Source organism: Dunckerocampus dactyliophorus, chromosome 7 (assembly GCF_027744805.1).
Source record: "Dunckerocampus dactyliophorus isolate RoL2022-P2 chromosome 7, RoL_Ddac_1.1, whole genome shotgun sequence".
In the NCBI taxonomy this organism is placed as follows: Eukaryota; Metazoa; Chordata; class Actinopteri; order Syngnathiformes; family Syngnathidae; genus Dunckerocampus; species Dunckerocampus dactyliophorus.
Window position 1 is genome coordinate 8117383 of NC_072825.1, and position 16762 is coordinate 8134144.

Genomic DNA, 16762 nt, shown 5'->3' on the forward strand with positions numbered 1-16762 from the left:
GCGTTAGCAGCGTCGCATTTATAATATTAAACACAGTTACACGTACTTTTGACCATATACTACCTTCTTGGAAATCAATGCAAATATTAAAACAGTTGCCCATTGATTGGCAATGCAAAAAGATGAGATTGAAGATGATTGTTAGTGAATTATTAGTGAACGTTTCTTGCATAGAGAGAGATTCCAGAAATAATTAAATCTGCTTCAGATTTCAGTATGTAACCTATGAGAATCAGGATACATTTTTCACAAATAAAATGCATAAAAAAGAATACACCAGGTGATCATACCAAATAATAGTCATAGTACAATGTATTTATTTATATAACTTTTCTTAACACAGTGCTTTACAAGTAATTACATCTTTGTTTTGTTTATCTTATTTTGAATGGGAAAAAATACAAAATACAAAAAATATATATAAATACTGACAAACAATAAGCATGTTTGGGTTATCCATCCATCCATTTTCTATGCCACTTCTCCTCATTAGGGTCGCAGGGGTATGCTGGAGCCTATCCCAGCTGACTTTGGGCATTATTTTTTTTAAACATGGGCAAATCCATAAATAATGCAATGAATTAGGAAGGAAGGTAAACCCTTCATTATCACATATAATATGACAATTACCATGTCCGGAAAAAAATAGGACTAATTCAAACTGAAATGAACACAATAAAAGTCCAAAAAAGCAAATACAAATGCTGCTTAAACACATCCAAAACGGAGAGATTTCAATATATCTCTTACAGGCTGCCTTCGGCCCTGAAGCACATTTGTAAGTTCGCCTTCATCCATTAAGTCCTTGTGTTGGTTGAGTGAGGCAGGGTGAAATAAACTGAACAGAGTGTGAAACACACAAAAAAAATGGCCTTGTTGCTCTGCGCGTCAAGTGTCGAGGCTTTTTGTCACTTTTGATTTTCTCCTTTCTCCTGCAAGCAACGTTTACTAATGCTGCCAAATACAAGGAGTAGGTATATCTATCTATCTATCTATCTATCTATAGCAGCTTTTTTAAAATGCTGTTGTACTTTTCTGTGAAGCCCCTACAAGATGGGAGAAAAGTGTAACCATAGAACATGGAATGGCTCTTAAGCCATCCAATGATTTAAACATCAATGACATCAATACCTATAAAAGACCACTAGGTGACACCTTCCTGTTCACTCTCCATTGATTGTCAGGTGACTTCAAAAGTAATTTATATTCACAGTAAGTATGACAAACCTTGCCTGTACATTGAATAAAGGTTGTGTGATGGCGCCAGTTTGAGCCAACTATTCTTCACTGATCTTTAACCATACTTTGAGAAAAAGTGGAAACTGCAGGGTAAAAAGGCCTCAGCACACATCTTTAGTACATGATTATTTAACCAGGGCCAATTTTCTCACGCACACTGCCTGGAGGGCAATGATTTTTCATGCAGACAAGAATCTTGTGTTTAAAAAAGAAAAAAAGTATATTTTAATGAAGTCTCATGGTGTGTGGATCTTTTCCCACCCTTTTATAGAAAGAACATATTTATACCACACTGGTTCCATCTCTGCTGATGCTGTTTTTTTCTTATTATTTTAGGTATTCAGCATGCTAAATTATCCATTTGTCACTACATGGCCCGACCTATTCACTGGGCTTCATTCATGAATTACAACAACTGCAAGTCATTTTTCACATCATTTATTAGAAATGAACACTAACATAAAGAAATACAGATGCCCTCAAAGTTTTGTGATCATTACACAAACGGTCAATCATTTATGGACAGTTAGAAGGTAAACTCAAAGATATTTTGCTTGGTGGCGGCCATGTTTTTCCACCAATCTTGCTGAAATTTTACACGCATGTGCCTGTCAGTCCCCCAAATCTATGTTGCAAATTTTGTGATGATCATTCTAAAATTACGCTGGGAAGAGTAATTGTTTTTGTTTTTTGGACATGCCTGGCAAGTTCCATTAATGAATATCACATGTTTATGTAACACGCCTGATGCACACTGCCCACGCCGGGGCTCGAACAGAGGACCTTCGGAATGGGTGTCAAGAACGGCTTAAGCCCGGGCTTGGATCCCAAGATGCAGAGAGAGACACCAATGAAAGGTTCAAAGAATATTTTTATGACAAAAAACCCCCATAAAAGGCAAAAATGAAACTAACGATGTAGCGAAGACAAAAGCTAAACTAGAACGCTGCAGGAAAAACTGGCAGGAACTACAAAAGTACAAAGAACAGAAAACGCTGCTGAAAACCTAGCAGGAAGTGAGCTAAGGGAGCCACAAACAAAAGGCGCTGCTGAGGACTTAGCAGGAAAAACAACTAGAGCATAAACAGAAAACACCACCGCTGGAAGACGCCAAGCAGGGAACATGAGTACTTACAAAGGGTGACCAGAAAGCGAGGAACAAGGCATAACGTGAGACAGGAGTTGGTGAGCAGGTAAGCATGGGTACAATCTGGCAACAGGTAACCCAGGCATGGAGTCTAAGTAGCACAGGCAGTAATTGTCAACAGGTGTGTTTCTCCTGGCTCCGATTCTGCAGCAAGGAGAGTGGCAGGCAGCAGCAGAGTGGCACTACAGAGCATTACGCTATCTCCCCCCTTTTATAAGACGCCCCCTGGCGGCTTACCTGGTTTATCAGGATGAAGAGAATGGAAGCCGCAGATAAGGGAGGGGTCAAGGATACAGAAGCGGGAAACCCAGGAACGCTCCTCCGGTCCATATCCCTCCCAGTCAACCAAGTACTGAACACCCCTTCCCCTGAACACCCCTTCCCCTCCTTCTGGAATTCAAAAGGGCCTTCACCGTGTAGGCGAGCTGACCATTGATCACGCACGGCGGAGGCAGGGCCTTGATCGGAGGGCACAGCGGGCTGAAGGTGACTGGCTTGAGATAGGAGACTTGGAACACTGGGTGGACATTGAGAGAGGGTGGCAACTTGAGCTTGATGGCGGACTTGTTAACGAGGGAGTCAATGACATAAGGACCCACAAATCTGGGTGCCAGCTTCCACGGGACAACAGCCACACCTCCTAGCCTGGCTGGTAGTCCGGTGCGGGGGCCCTGTGACGATCCGCCAGCTGACAATTGCAATCTGCCATCCAGGAAAGCGCTGCCCGAGTCTCCCGCCAGACACGGTGGGCCCGACGGAGATATAGCTGGACTGATGGTAGATAAACTTCCACCTCCTGTGAAGGGAACGCTGGGGGTTGAAACACATATGCGGCGTTAAAGGGGGACTTAGCTGTAGCTGAACTGATGAGAGCGTTAGTGGCGTACTCAACCCACGGGAGGTGGAGCAACCATGAGGCGGGATGTTGATGGCAGACGCAACGGAGGCCAGCTTCCAAGTCTTGATTGGCCAGCTCTGTCTGGCCGTTCGTCTGAGGGTGGTAACTGGAAGACAGACTTGCCGTTGCCCCCAAGGCCTTGCAGAAACATCTCCAAACTCTGTAAGTAAAAGGGAATACCATGAAGCCGGAAAATATGTCTCACCAAAAGTCGAGCTGTCTCCATAGCAGACGGACGCTTGGTGAGGGCGAAGTGCGCCATCTTGTAAAATTTGTCGAGGACATTCAGGATAACAGAGTGACCACGAGAGGGCGGCAAACCAGTGATGAATTCTAAGGCAATGTGTGACCAGGAACGGGGTGGGGCAGGCAATGGGTGTAGTAATCCTGCAGACGGCTGATGAAGAGACTTGCTCCTGGCGGTAGTATATACAGGTTGAGATGGTATTTCCTGCTGGACATTTTGCCTGTCGCACCTCCTCCAGTGCACTTTGGGTCAGATGCAGGATCGTCAGCTGGTGCCACCTTTCACTGATGTTTCGCCCCCTAGCCAGTACATCTCCAGGTGGGGGGGCAAGTGGCATCTTGGGACGTCTCCCTACCACTCCCTGCATCCAACCCTATTGGGGTGTCTGACCCCATCTGCTATCTTTCCTCCTTAACCACAACCAGTAGCTTGCTTTTTCGGCCTCTTCTGCTAGCTCCTTGATTGCTCGCTGTAGTTTTGCCCCTGTTGTTCCTAGAGCGCGGAGAAGCTGGATCGCTGACCTGCCAACGAAGCCCCTGCACCCGACCTCCACTGGGTGGATGGATGCTGCCCACCCTGCCTCTTTGCACTCTGCTGCCAGCTCGGTGTACTTGAGCCGCTTGGTCTCGTGTGCAGATGGTATTCCCTCTTCCCACGGCACAGTTAACTCAATGATGAGGACCCGCTTGGCAGCTGTGGACCACATCACGATGTCTGGTCTTAGGGTTGATTGCACAATCTCGCTTGGGAAGATGAGCTGCCTGTCCAGGTCAACACGCATTTCCCACGCCTTCCCAGGGGTTAGCAATGATCTTGCCTGACTGCCCTGCGCCTTTTCCTGGGTCTCCCCTGGTCGTACGAAGGAGATGCTAGTCGTTTGGCCGCTTGCTGTTGCGTTAGCAGCTGTTCTTCTTGTCTCCAGGTGCTCTGCCAGCTTCCTCAGCACTTGATTGTGCCGCCATCTGAGACGTCCTTGTGACAGTGCCACTTTGCATGATGCCAGGATGTGTTGGAGGCCTACTTTGTCACTTTCACACAGCGAGCACCTGTCCTCACTCCCAAACCACGTGGAGAGGTTCTGAGGGCACGGGAGGGTGTCGTACGCTGCCCTGACCATGAAGCTGAGCCGTGCCTGTGGGGCTTGCCAGATGTCTTGCCAGGTTATGACCCTGTGGACAGTGTCCTCCCACCTGGTCCATGCCCCTTGCTTGCCCTGGGACACCGCTTTGATGAGATACTGCTCTTGCTCTGCTCGAGCCACTTCCTCCACAATCATGGCCCTTCTCTGCTGTCTTGAGGCTTTTGACCAGAATCTCATTGGTTCCCCGAAGCCGACTCCAGCCCGGCCTTCCTGCACTCTCCCGGTGATCTCTCTGTGTTGTAGCCTGCTGACAGCCTGATTCACTTCTGGTTGGGCCCTCCATTTGCGCCCCGTTCTGACGGCTACTGCCGCGGCTCTTATCGCAGGGTCCCTGGACTCCTTGAGTTCAAACACCAGGCGGGCCTTTTCCTGTTTGTACCCAAGGCCCACTGACTTCAATGGAAGCTGAAGTGCATTCTTTCCAAAGAGTCCTGCGTTGGAGAAGCAGCGAGGGAGACCCAACCATTTCCTTATATAGGTGTTTGCAATGCTGTCTAACCTGCTGACCGTGGTGGATGGAATCTCGCAGACTTTAAGTGGCCACATCACACGCTGGAATAGTGTGAACTGGTAGCACCACAGTTTGAACTTCCCGGGGAGCTGGCTGCTATCAATCCTGGCCAGGCCGTGCCCCAGCTGCTGTTGTACCCGCTTGCCCATCTGCCTGTCAGAGAGGTCAGCAGTGTATTCTCTTCCGAGGCTTCTAATAGGCTGCTCTGACAACAGGGGTATCCTCTCCCCCCCTACCATGAACACCGTCCCATCGGTCCTTACTCCTCTCCTGATTGACAGGCTCCGCGACTTGGCTGGCTTTATCTTCAGTCTTGCCCACTGCGTAAGCTCATCCAGGCGTTTGAGGACCCTTGCTGTACATGGAGCGGTCTGTAGGATGCTTGTCACATCGTCCATGTACCCTCTCAGGGCGGGAAGTCTTTCTCCAGATGGCAGCCTCACACCTCCAACCACTTGTCTTGCTCCACGGAGAATGAGCTCAAAGGCAGCCACGAAGAGTATGGGCGAAATCGCGCAGCCCATTGCAATGCCGACCTCCAGCTGTTGCCACCTTGTTGCCGAACCTTCTCGGGTGAAGCACATGTGGAAATTGCTGAAGTATTTGGCTATGATGGTGCTGACAGCTGTTGGGATGTGAAAGAACTCCACTGCATAGTCAATCACCTTGTGTGGTACTGACCCATACGCATTGGCCAAGTCTAGCCATACCACATGGAGGTCAGTGCGCTCCCTCTTGGCCCGCTGGATCTGCTCCCAGATCACGGCTGAGTGCTCAATACACCCTGGGAACCCTGGGATCCCCGCCTTCTGGCAACTTGTGTCAACATACCCATTGCCCTTAAGGAAGTTGGTCATTCTCCTTGCGAGAATCGAGAAGAACAGCTTCCCCTCCACGTTCAGTAATGCGATGCTCCTGAACTGATCGATGGTGGTAGAATTCAATTCCTTTGGGATGAATACGCCAGCTGCCTGCTGCCACTCGGCTGGGATGGACTCCTTCTTCCAAGCCACCCTCAAACGGAGTAGGCCGCCACAAACTTGACATTTGTCAGCAGTGAGGGCCACCAGAACCTCTGATCCACCACGAACATGGTCTGCTTAATCCCAGGGTGGCATGCCATCTTAGATGAGTGTCCCCACTGTAGTACCTCTGATCTGAGTTCCTCTGGCACGAATAGTCTGCCCTGGGTGGTGCCTCGGACACTTTCCTTTCCACATACTGGAGCGCCCCCAACACTCTGGCTACAGACACGTTAGTCTCTGGGGTCTTGTCCACCTCCGCCGAGCCAAACATCCTGGACAGGACATCGGGCTTGACGTTGCGGGAACCGGGTCGGTAGGTGATAGAGAAATTAAATCGGGTCAGGAACAACGACCAACGGGCAAAGCGGGAATCAAGTCTCTGGGCTGTCCTAATGTAGGCGAGTTTCTTGTGATCGGTCACCACCACAAACGGCAAGGCTGCGCCCTCCAGCCAATGCCTCCACTCCCGAAGCACGAGATGATGTCCAGCAGTTCCCTCTTCCCCACGCCGTAGCTCCCTTCAGCTGAAGTGAGGCAACTCGAGAAGAATGCACATGGGAATCTCTGGGAAAGGACCGCTCCACCCCTATATCCAACACGTCAACCTCAACAAAAAATTGCAAAGCAGGATCAGGGTGAGAACAGCAGTAGTAAACAAGACTTTGATATTAGCAAACGCGGTTTCGGCCTCAGGGGACCACACAAAAGGTATGTTAGTGGATGTAAGCCTTGTCAGAGGTTCCACTTTGCTACTGAAATTGCGAATGAACCTTCTGTAAAAGCTGGCAAACCCCAGGAACCTCTCCAAAGGCTTTCTTGCTGTAGGAGTAGGCTATTCGACCACCGCCTGGATCTTGGCGGGGTCGGATCTAAGCTTGCCTTTCTCCACAATGTACCCCAGGAAGGAAACAGGAGCGGAGTGAAAGTTGCATAGAGTAGAGTCGGTTTTCTAAAAGATGCTGAAGCACCAGTCAGACATGGAGGACATGTTCCTGTATATCACGAGAGAAAATTAAAATATCGTGTAAATAGACAAAGCAAAACTTATTTGGCATATCTCTCAAAACATCATTAATGAGACTTTGGAATACGGCAGGTGCATTGGTAAGCCCGAATGGCATGACGAGGCATTCAAAGTGCCCTAGAGGCGTGTTAAAAGCAGTCTTCCACTCGTCCCCTTCCCGGATGTGCACCAAATGGTAGGCATTACGCAGGTCGGGTTTAGTGAAGAATTTGGCAGCGTGTAAAGTCGAAAAGGCAGAGTCCATCAAAGGCAAGGGGTAGCCATTACTCACCATAATCTCATGAAGTCCCCGGTAGTTTATGCATGGGTGTAAGGACTTGTCCTTTTTCTCCACAAACAAGAAGCCTGCCCCTAATGGTGATGATGAAGGGCGAATGAGTGACAAGGAGATGTACTCCTTAAGAGCCTGTAATTTGGGCCTGGAAACGTTTAAAAAAAAAAAAAAAAAAAAAAAAATTCACATAAGTGACGTTTTAAAAAAAAAGTCTGTCCACACAAAAACATTCACCAGCTGTCATGTGCATTTTGTCCCAGCCTGAAAAAGCAACCACAGCAGTGCGTTATACTGGTATGTTCCAATTCCTGCACTGTGTGTGCGGGGAACGGGAATAAAAGGTATGTAGGCTGCTTACTTATTGTCAGTGCTAATGTGACATTTTCTCAAAATCTGACCATAATAACTATTTGTGAGCCTGGATTATTGGTGCATGTCCTGCCATGTTCGCAACATTAAACAAGCATCTGTGTGTGTGCATTGATGATGCATATGAGTGTGCTACATTCACCAACAAGAAGGATTTTAATACTTTCAACGTAGGTAGATAGATACTGTAGATACTTACGTAGAAATACATAATTGTTTCAAGATTAAATAAGAAGCAAGATACAAAGTGGAAGAGCGGGGGGGATGTTGTCTTTTTCGGCCTGCGACCCCTGTGTGATTGAGTTTGACACTCCTGAAGACGCTTTATAGAACAAGGGCAAACAGAGTGACACCTCTTGTCAGTCATACAGGTACAGTCACTTTGTCTCTGTAGGGGAGGCGGGGCCGCTAGCATCCACACAGCAAAAGAGTGGAGTCACATGAGGAGCAAAGCAAGGTAACATAGGAGAAATTAGGAAGGAAAAAGATACTTGCAAAGCCGAATGCCACAGCCCCCGTGTGGGAATATTAATAATGAGCAAGGTGAGCCTATCAGCACCGTGCTAATATGTCAAATTTATTTGAAAGTGGTAGCAACATAAAAGGCAACAAAACAAACTTGCACACCTCAAACATATCCACCCTTCCCAGTTTTCTCATCTGGGAAAAAAAAACACACATCGAGATGCAGCGCCTTCGTTCTGACGGTCAACAATCGCTGAGATGTTTGGTCGGCAAAGTAAATACAAACGGAACAGCACAAAATTGTGTGCATTCCAAAAGAAATGCTGCTCTTTAATACAGTTGAAAAGCCAGCATTTGAAGAAAGGCTGCAAGTGTTTGACAGACAGTACGACTTGCCTATGAGAAAATACACGTCACAAACGGCAATACGATGGCTTTACAGAGTGAAAGATGACAAGAAATATTGCATTACTATGATAGATTATTATTCATCGTTATTGTTTTTATACTCTATGTTATAACAGTGGTTTACATTTGGTTTGTATTTGGTCTCAAAAAATGTTGACAATAATGTTGTTTAGCGTCAACTTAAACATTTGAAAATGAACCTGCATTTGTGACTTGGTTAAATAAAAAAGTTTGTTTGTCCACACCTATTTTTTCCATAAAATCTCGTCTCGTCGTGTCTTGTGGGCCCAATCCCGTGCAGCGTCTCGTCGCTTGAGCTGGGTGTCTCGTGACACCCCTCAGGCAGCCAATGCAGTCATGATGGAAAAAGTAAGGAGAAATGAAATCATAAATAAGTGGAATACATACAGCATATGATCAGAAAATGATAAATACTCAAGGAGTGAAACATGTCTAAATAAATGAGGTCATAGCTGATTGTAATGTTCAGTGCATGAAGCCGATTGCTTGACTTGGTTGGCTTTAGCACGCGAGTAATAAGTCATGAATGTTGCTGCTGTATTGTTCCTAAGTGTGGTTTTACACTTCCAGTTCCAGATCTTCTTTTTCAGCAATCCTTTGTGTTGCAATGTTTGTATTGTCGACTGTTGATGACTTTAATCCACCAGACTGCATCATTCTTTGTGTGGTTCATTTTCTCTGGTCCCCTAAAAAGACAAAACACCACTTACAGTATGTTAAGTCAAAATGTTTATTTTAGTGCTCAGCAGAATGCTTGAAAATGTGCTGAATCCCAGCAAGCATGACTTGCTGATGTGATGTTTCTTCTGCAAAGTGACAACATTGACTGTCCTCTGTGACTTTTAACTACAACTTTAAACATCCACTAGACTTTTATTCAATCTGCACGACTGTTTATCCACTGCCTTGACACTTATCAAATTGGCTCTCCTCTGCAGCGAGCGCAGCTGGCTGCATCCCCACGGTGCTGCATTGACTATTATATTTACAGAAGGAGAGTCAATCCCGCCGTGCCCCCGTGTGCCCCGACGACCCACCGGAAAATGAGCGACTCCTCCAGACTGCTGAACCAGACGCCAAATGGTATTAAAGAGCTGGAGTGCAGCCAGATGGGCCGCACGTCGCGGAATAACATTATTCAACCTTGGAGCGAAACATGAAGCTTGAACAGAGTGCTGCGGCTCAGTGGAGGCCATCTTTTGTGTTGTCTGTTGTCTGCTCCCTTCATTTTGTTGTCGGGCTGTTTTCTTAACATATATGGAGTAGCGGTGGAGTTGAACCTGTAAGTGTGGGAACTTAGCCACAGGGCCGCCCCTGGCCAAATTGGGGCCCTAAAGGCAGCAGCTATACCATTACACCATAAGGGACTAACAGGTGAGTAAGTATTTCTGCCATTTTATTCTCTCGTTCTGCTGTGTGCTGTCAATCATTGCAGCAACAAGTGCGAGTGTCAGGTTATTTGTTTCTTACTTTCCCTCCTGCCTCGGGCTGACTCTGTGCATTTGCCGAGAATGCTCCCCCTTGCCCAAAACGAGGCCCCACCATCCCTACACAGCACGAGTAGTGCGTGTAGGAAGGGGTGGTCCTGCTTAGCCGTAACTTTGTCTTACTAAAATGATGAACAAGACTGTTATTTATTTCCGAATTTTTTTTATGTTGGTTACTCAGAATATGCTGGAGTTTGTTCATTTTATACATGCTGCTACTGGTGCGCTTTCCTTTTCCCTGTTGGTTCTGTGCAATGGGAAATATGTTGGTAGATGTAACCTTCCAATTATTAAAAGGTAATGGGAGTGAATTCATCTTTTTCATGTTTATTTTCATTGTGGATCGTTACAAATATGCTTTGTTTTTTACTTTTTAATTTTATTTTTTTATTATTTTATATATATATTTTTTTTTACTATATATATAAAAAAAGAAAAAAAAGGAAAACAAAACAAATATGCTTTGTTTAGTAGTACTCTGAGTAAAAAAATGATATATAGAAAAAAATTATGCATGAAAAATCTGACAAATTATTGATCACAAAAGAGATGCATCCAGAATCGTTTTATCATCGCATCGCAGGCCTCTTTAATTGTAATCGCATCAAATCGTGAGGTGGTCAGAGATTCCCACCCCTAATGTGTTCCTGGCACACACACAGACGGAACCACGTGACACACCAACTGTAGAAGAAGAAAGAACACGTGCGCATGAGTCACTACTTACTTCAGAGGGTCCCTTTGGAGTATAATACAACTAAATATCAGGAGAATGTTGACTGCGGTGAGTCATGCCGGTCCAAATCAGATGTCACCAAAGCTCACTTCTGGTCACATGACGGCGACGGGTCGGTGGTCTCATCCTTTTCAAAAAGCAGTGGAGTCTACACAGAAAAGACAAGCCCAAGTTTTCTGGATGCCGCTTTCATGAAGTACCGTTCCAGGGCATCCAGAATGCAGCTTCCGTGTGGATGAAAGGCTGAAATGATCAAATATTTGCCGTTTTGACCTGAAAACATTTGTGTGGATAGCCCCTAAAACAGTGCTCACCAACCTTTCTGAGACCAAGATCCCTGGTCTCAGCTGTGAACAAGCACTCCTGCTTAGAAAAAAAAGCTGCAACAGAAGAAAGTTCATTTGTATTTCCAAACAGTTGTTTGCTTTCATGTTTTTTGCTCATTTTTGTGTCTCCCACAGCGTCCATGAAAATGACATGCACATGCATCATGGCCAGTTAAGCAAATTAGACGATGGCGTCACCCAATATCCAGTTCTTCTTTTCCACACAACCTGTTGTCTCTGTGCAGCTCGGAAAGATGGCTAGATAGACCAGAGTACCAAACCACAAGTGTGAACGCAGCCATGTTGTTTTTTTTTCCCCTCGGTACCGCTGTCCTCATGATTTACAGCAATTGAAGTTTATGAATAAGAGCCAAATACCAGGTCTTTGGAAGGACAAAGTATAGCATGCCCTCAAAAGGAAAAAAAAAAAAAAAGCGTCAAACAGCGGAGATTTCTGCCAATGGCCATAAATATTCTCTCCAAAAAGGATGGAGGATATTCCCACACGCACACTGTGAGACTTCATTAAAAGCTACTATTCTTTTACACAAGACTCTTGTCTCAATGAAAAATGATCGCCTGGAGACGGTTAGCACACGAGATTTACGGTGCTGTGTGTGCTCAAGCTGGAAACCTTAAACCTTCCTCACACATTGGATATGATTAAAAGGTTAAAGATCTCATCAATCAAGGTTGGAAATACACCCACAGGTATCCTTGCGCAATTCAATCACAGATCGCACCTTATCAAAAAGAATCGTGCTCAAATTTGATTTGGTTATAGTGGTTATGTTTTAGATACAGAATCAGCAAGCATTTCATTAGATCCTCTCAAGGCACTACTATAGAACAGTGGTCCCCAATCCACGGGCTGCGGCCCGGTCCTTTGGTACCGGGCCGCACAGAAGGAAAAAAACATTTCCATTATTCACATCCGTCTCACTTGACGCATGTCCATTGTGCATGAGCTAACTTGCTCTCAAGCCGCAGATAGACTACTACTGTATTTTTTACCATTTTTCTTTCACCTCATTTGGTCCCAAATGCTGATACTACGTGGGAATGCATAAAGGTAAGTTTTGATGATTTATTGAGTGCTAATGTGCACATTTGTCAAGTTAATTCATGCTAGCGCAGTGCCTTTTACCACACACATCAAACAGCGATGTAATAATCTCTCTGGAAAAACTCCAGGCTTGAACTGGTGGATGGTGGGTCGGCATTCATTTTGTGCTTTTAATTTACATTGTTCCTGTCTTAGTTTTACACAATACATAATAAATAAGATAAATTAGATTGCTATAATGTACGAACACCCCCACCCACTCCCCTGGTCCGCGAGGGATTTGTGGGAACACAAGCCGGTCCGTGGGTGAAAAAAGGTTGGCGACCACTGTCGTAGATTACACATGCCTAACGTGGCTGCCGAAAAATAAGCTGACCGGATGTAGACGCATTCTGCTCATGCGTAGAACCGATTGCGTTCTGGGTACGTATTGTGCAGTGACAGGGATGCTAAACAAGCGGGTGGACGCAAGCCAAGGCTAAATTTTAGTGGAAAATTGTGATTGTTAACCGAAAAACGCGCTACCTCGGGGCGAGCGTTAACCGAGGCACCATTGTACTGTTTTATAAACTGAAAAATATTTGTGTTCTTACCTTTTGGTGTAAGTCCTTGTCCAGGAAAAGTCTGATCCTCTCCTGCTGAGGTTGGGTATATCATCCTTGGCAATCGAACTCATTCACTCACTTCCTCATTCAACTGAGCATAAAAATATCTCTGCTCGCTAGCTAGTGTTAGCAGAAAGCAAAAAAAAAAAAAAAAACGCTGTTTTTTCTTCTGTGGAAGGATGTCCGTGACAAGCACATTCCAGCTCACGCACGCCCCCACCACTTCAGGATGCAGCGGTACTGCAAGTGCCTCCATATGACTTCTACTGTATGGATTTTATGATCTAAATCAGAAAGAATAATGCCGCCACACTTACAGTATATGAAGGACATTACACAAGCTGTGGAACGCCATGGTGTGTAATAAATGTTTATGCTAAATTATATTATTGGCGACATGCTGACAGAAACTGGCAGAAACCAGGCGTCAATTTATCAGACGGTAGGCGGGGCTTGTGCGCTGCTGAGAAGCCACGCCCACGGTAGCCTTACCTTATGTTTCTTCCCTGTATTTGTTGATTTTTACTTAGGAAAATGTAAACGATTGGAGTCATACAGACATACACTTATAATACAGTTCAATTGGCAAATATTGTTTTATGTCATTCGTTTTGGGGGGTTCTTTGCCTCCCCTGACTGCACGTCACTGTGTCTCACGTAGGGGATGTCAAAAAAGCAAAAACAGAAAATGGAAAACTACTTGACAAAGGCAAAAAGGTGACAAACATTTTGTCACAAGTGTAAAAAGAAGTAAACTCCTGTACAACACAAACAACTGCACAGCATAGGGTCTCATGTGAGCAATGGCGTCAAAAAAGCCAAAGACAAAGTTAAATGTTAAATGTTAAACAGTAAAACATTTGACAAGGGCAAAACTTTTAAAAGTGAATATTGGGAGGCTTAATGGTGCTCATCAGTACTTTCAACGCTTCATTTCCTGACATCATGGCATCGTCACAGCCCAGTTTTGCCCTGACATCCTGACGTCTTCCTGCTCCCATATTTTTAACTTCAGTAAAAATAAAAATCCTGGGAGGCTTGTTATCCTTAAACAAGAGCAGTGTCAGACACAGGCGCTTTTTTATGGTGTTGTTTTGGGAGTTTGTGTATATGTGTGTTGCTGACATGTTCCCCACACTCTGCCACCGCTCGGAAATACTCGACAGGGGAAAAAAAAAACTAAGTTAGGAGCTCAACAAAGATAAGTTCACGTAAAAAGGTAAGCCCATGTCAAACGCCAATAACTGCCTAGCGATTGTCTCGGGTATGCTATGGTGTCAAACGAGCCAAAGATTGACAAAAGATACATTAAAACAGCCAACGATTAAACATTCCTGGCACATGAGCGTAAAAAGAAGTTAAACACTGTAAAACAAATATACGGCATCATGAGGTGTTGCGTATCACGGGAAAAAAGCTCAAGAAAAAGCACAAGAAACCTTTAAAACAGTAAAATACTTGACTACATAACAAGGAGTCTCGCTTATGTTGTCAAAAACGCCAAAGAAAAAGTAGAAGAAATGTTAAATATGTACATATGTGTCAGTCTTTAGTTAAAAAGGTGTGAAAATGAAGAAAAGAGGTTCCAACACCCGAGCACACAGATATTCCCAGCGTGAGCTGGACGGTGAACCAAATCAGACCATTCCACCACGTGTAAAAGGACTTCCCGTTTCCCTTCCTGCAGTAAGACAAAAGTAACGGACAAACATCGATCAGACGCAAAAAGAGCCCCAACAAAACAATTGGGACAATTATTTTCTATGTAATGTTACGAATGACTTGTGTGTCTGTTATACGTTGCAACAATCAGCAGCCAAACAAAACACAATGGCAGCTATTGCGTCATTATTGAGGTCCAGAAACACTAGCTCTTAAAAATCTTGTGTTCCTGGTCCATTGTTAACTATTGATAACTCCCTGGCTGCGTTCTAATATTATGATGCATGCTTTACTTGCAGGCCCATAACAAGCAAATTGAATGTTGTGGGTTTCTTCACAAGAACATTTGCGTCCATAAGGATTTAAATGTGTTTTAGACAGATTCAAAACTTAACATATTCATGTCGAGACACTTTTTTTTTTTTTTTACAATTATCACATTCTTATTTGTGTTACAATGACATAGGCCGAGGTATTCTTAGATTGACTGTTCGCTGGCACTGGGGAGCAGGGGTTCACTGACAGAAACATTCCAGTATTGTCTAAATAGCTGGCAACACAAGACCACCTCAAAGTTAACATGTCCAACTAGTGTCCAAGATGTGAATATTTAGTGTGATCACCATTGTTATCCAGCACTGCCTTCATCCTCTTGGGCATGGAACTGACCTGAGCTGCACAGGTTAGTGGAATCCTCTTCCACTCCTCCATGGCGTCATCATAGGTGGACACCTTGTGCTTCCCCCCCTCCTTTCTTGTACTATTAGAGGAATCACTGTGGATGCTCAATTGGGTTGAGGGTCTGAAGGAGACATACTTACAAGGCACTTGTCATCTTGGAGGTGCTTTTAGGCTCCGTAACGTGTTGAAAACTGTATTACCACATGAGGGGATGATGCTCTGCTTCAGTGTCACAGTCCATACTGGAATTCATGTTTCCCCTTAAGGATCCACAGCACAGGGGTTGGCAGCACTCGTGAAGCCCCAGACCAAGACGTCATAAATGCTGAAATGTGCCGGGTGTACTCACCTTGGTGAAATACTAAGTATTTGAATATGATGCAGTGCAGTTTTGCAGCACACACGTTCACATTCCTGATGGTTACGGCGTGAAACGATTTAACAAGCACAAATAATGTCGCCGACACGTGTCCCCGCATGCCATCACGTACAAACGCATCCTCCATTATCGTGGCGCAATTAGAATCACGGATTTGAGACAGAAAGCGTTTCATCACTTTATTAATGAGCTTAATTATTTATATCAACAAACAAAAAAACGGTCTCTCTCCCCCCATCCCTCTCTCTCATCTCCTTTATCCAACCATTCTGTTCGCGACAAAAGACGCTATTGGAACGATTTTTTTTTTAAAGGAAAATTGAAATAGCACATTTTGTCAGCACTTCAACTATAGGAGGAAAGACGGGAGTACGAGACTAATATCTATGGGTTTGCCACCATATACACACACACTCCCTGCAGCTGTGCTCAAAAACAACATACACACTGTTACACTCATACAACAATGGAGTGGAAACAGGAGACGGTAGGACACAGGAGATGGGTCAATGGAAGATTCATTTTTCCACCTTTTTCCTACACACACACACACACGCGCACACACACAAACAAAATCCGGATGCTTGTAACATTCTGTTCCCATTGAAGCTCAATGATAACAACTAATAATAAAAGAGTTGGCTCGCATGTGCACCTGCGCGCAATGTACACACAAGTCAATGTACAGTATCTTGGATGTGACAACTGCTCCACTACATCATTTTTTGGAAATATACAAAAAAAAACAAAAAAACACCCCACCCATTTCTAATCACACCTGTGGAAAAAGACCCTCCCTCCACCCCCCCTTGAAAAAATACAATAAATAAAACAGTTAAGACAACAACTATGGTGGAGGGGGGAAAAGGGAAAGTCATGAAGAGAGAAATGGAGGAAGAGAGAATAAAAGTGAGACTTCTTCTTTTTTTTGTTCTGTTTTTGAACCTCCGGAACAAAATGGGACAAAAAAAAAACAAAAACAAAAACAAAAACAAAAAACAAAAAAAACGAATCAATCGTATTTACAGACTGCTGCGACGGAGGATAAAAC

At 44.7% G+C, this 16762-nt stretch overlaps 1 protein-coding gene across 5 annotated transcripts; it reads right to left on the reverse strand.

Moving 5' to 3' along the window:
• Positions 1-1724: 1724 nt before the first annotated feature.
• Positions 1725-13333, reverse strand: LOC129185756 (uncharacterized). 5 transcript variants are annotated; one of them, XM_054783186.1, is made up of 8 exons: positions 12978-13333; positions 10984-11140; positions 8994-9455; positions 7504-7651; positions 3283-3444; positions 3024-3196; positions 2624-2903; positions 1725-2530 (listed from the first exon to the last, which is right to left on the reverse strand). In XM_054783186.1, the coding sequence occupies exons 4-8, from the start codon at positions 7504-7506 to the stop codon at positions 2501-2503; spliced, it is 648 nt and encodes a 215-aa protein (XP_054639161.1). In that variant the 5' UTR covers positions 7507-7651; positions 8994-9455; positions 10984-11140; positions 12978-13333; the 3' UTR covers positions 1725-2500. The 5 variants fall into 5 exon arrangements, 2 of the variants coding, with proteins under 2 accessions (XP_054639161.1, XP_054639159.1); XR_008572131.1 differs by having other exon boundaries at positions 1725-3196; positions 8994-9085; positions 9332-9455; XR_008572129.1 differs by having other exon boundaries at positions 1725-2903; positions 2986-3196.
• Between the last annotated feature and the right edge of the window lie 3429 nt (positions 13334-16762).

What these genes read in the sequence shown, in the direction of transcription:
- LOC129185756 (XM_054783184.1), bottom strand. An exon ending in TCATGGTTGCTCCACCTCCC is followed by an intron (nt 3,197 to 3,282) that starts GTGGGTTGAGTA and finishes TTCAACCCCCAG; the next exon opens with CGTTCCCTTCACAGGAGGTG. An exon ending in ACTACCAGCCAGGCTAGGAG is followed by an intron (nt 2,904 to 3,023) that starts GTGTGGCTGTTG and finishes ATGTCCACCCAG; the next exon opens with TGTTCCAAGTCTCCTATCTC.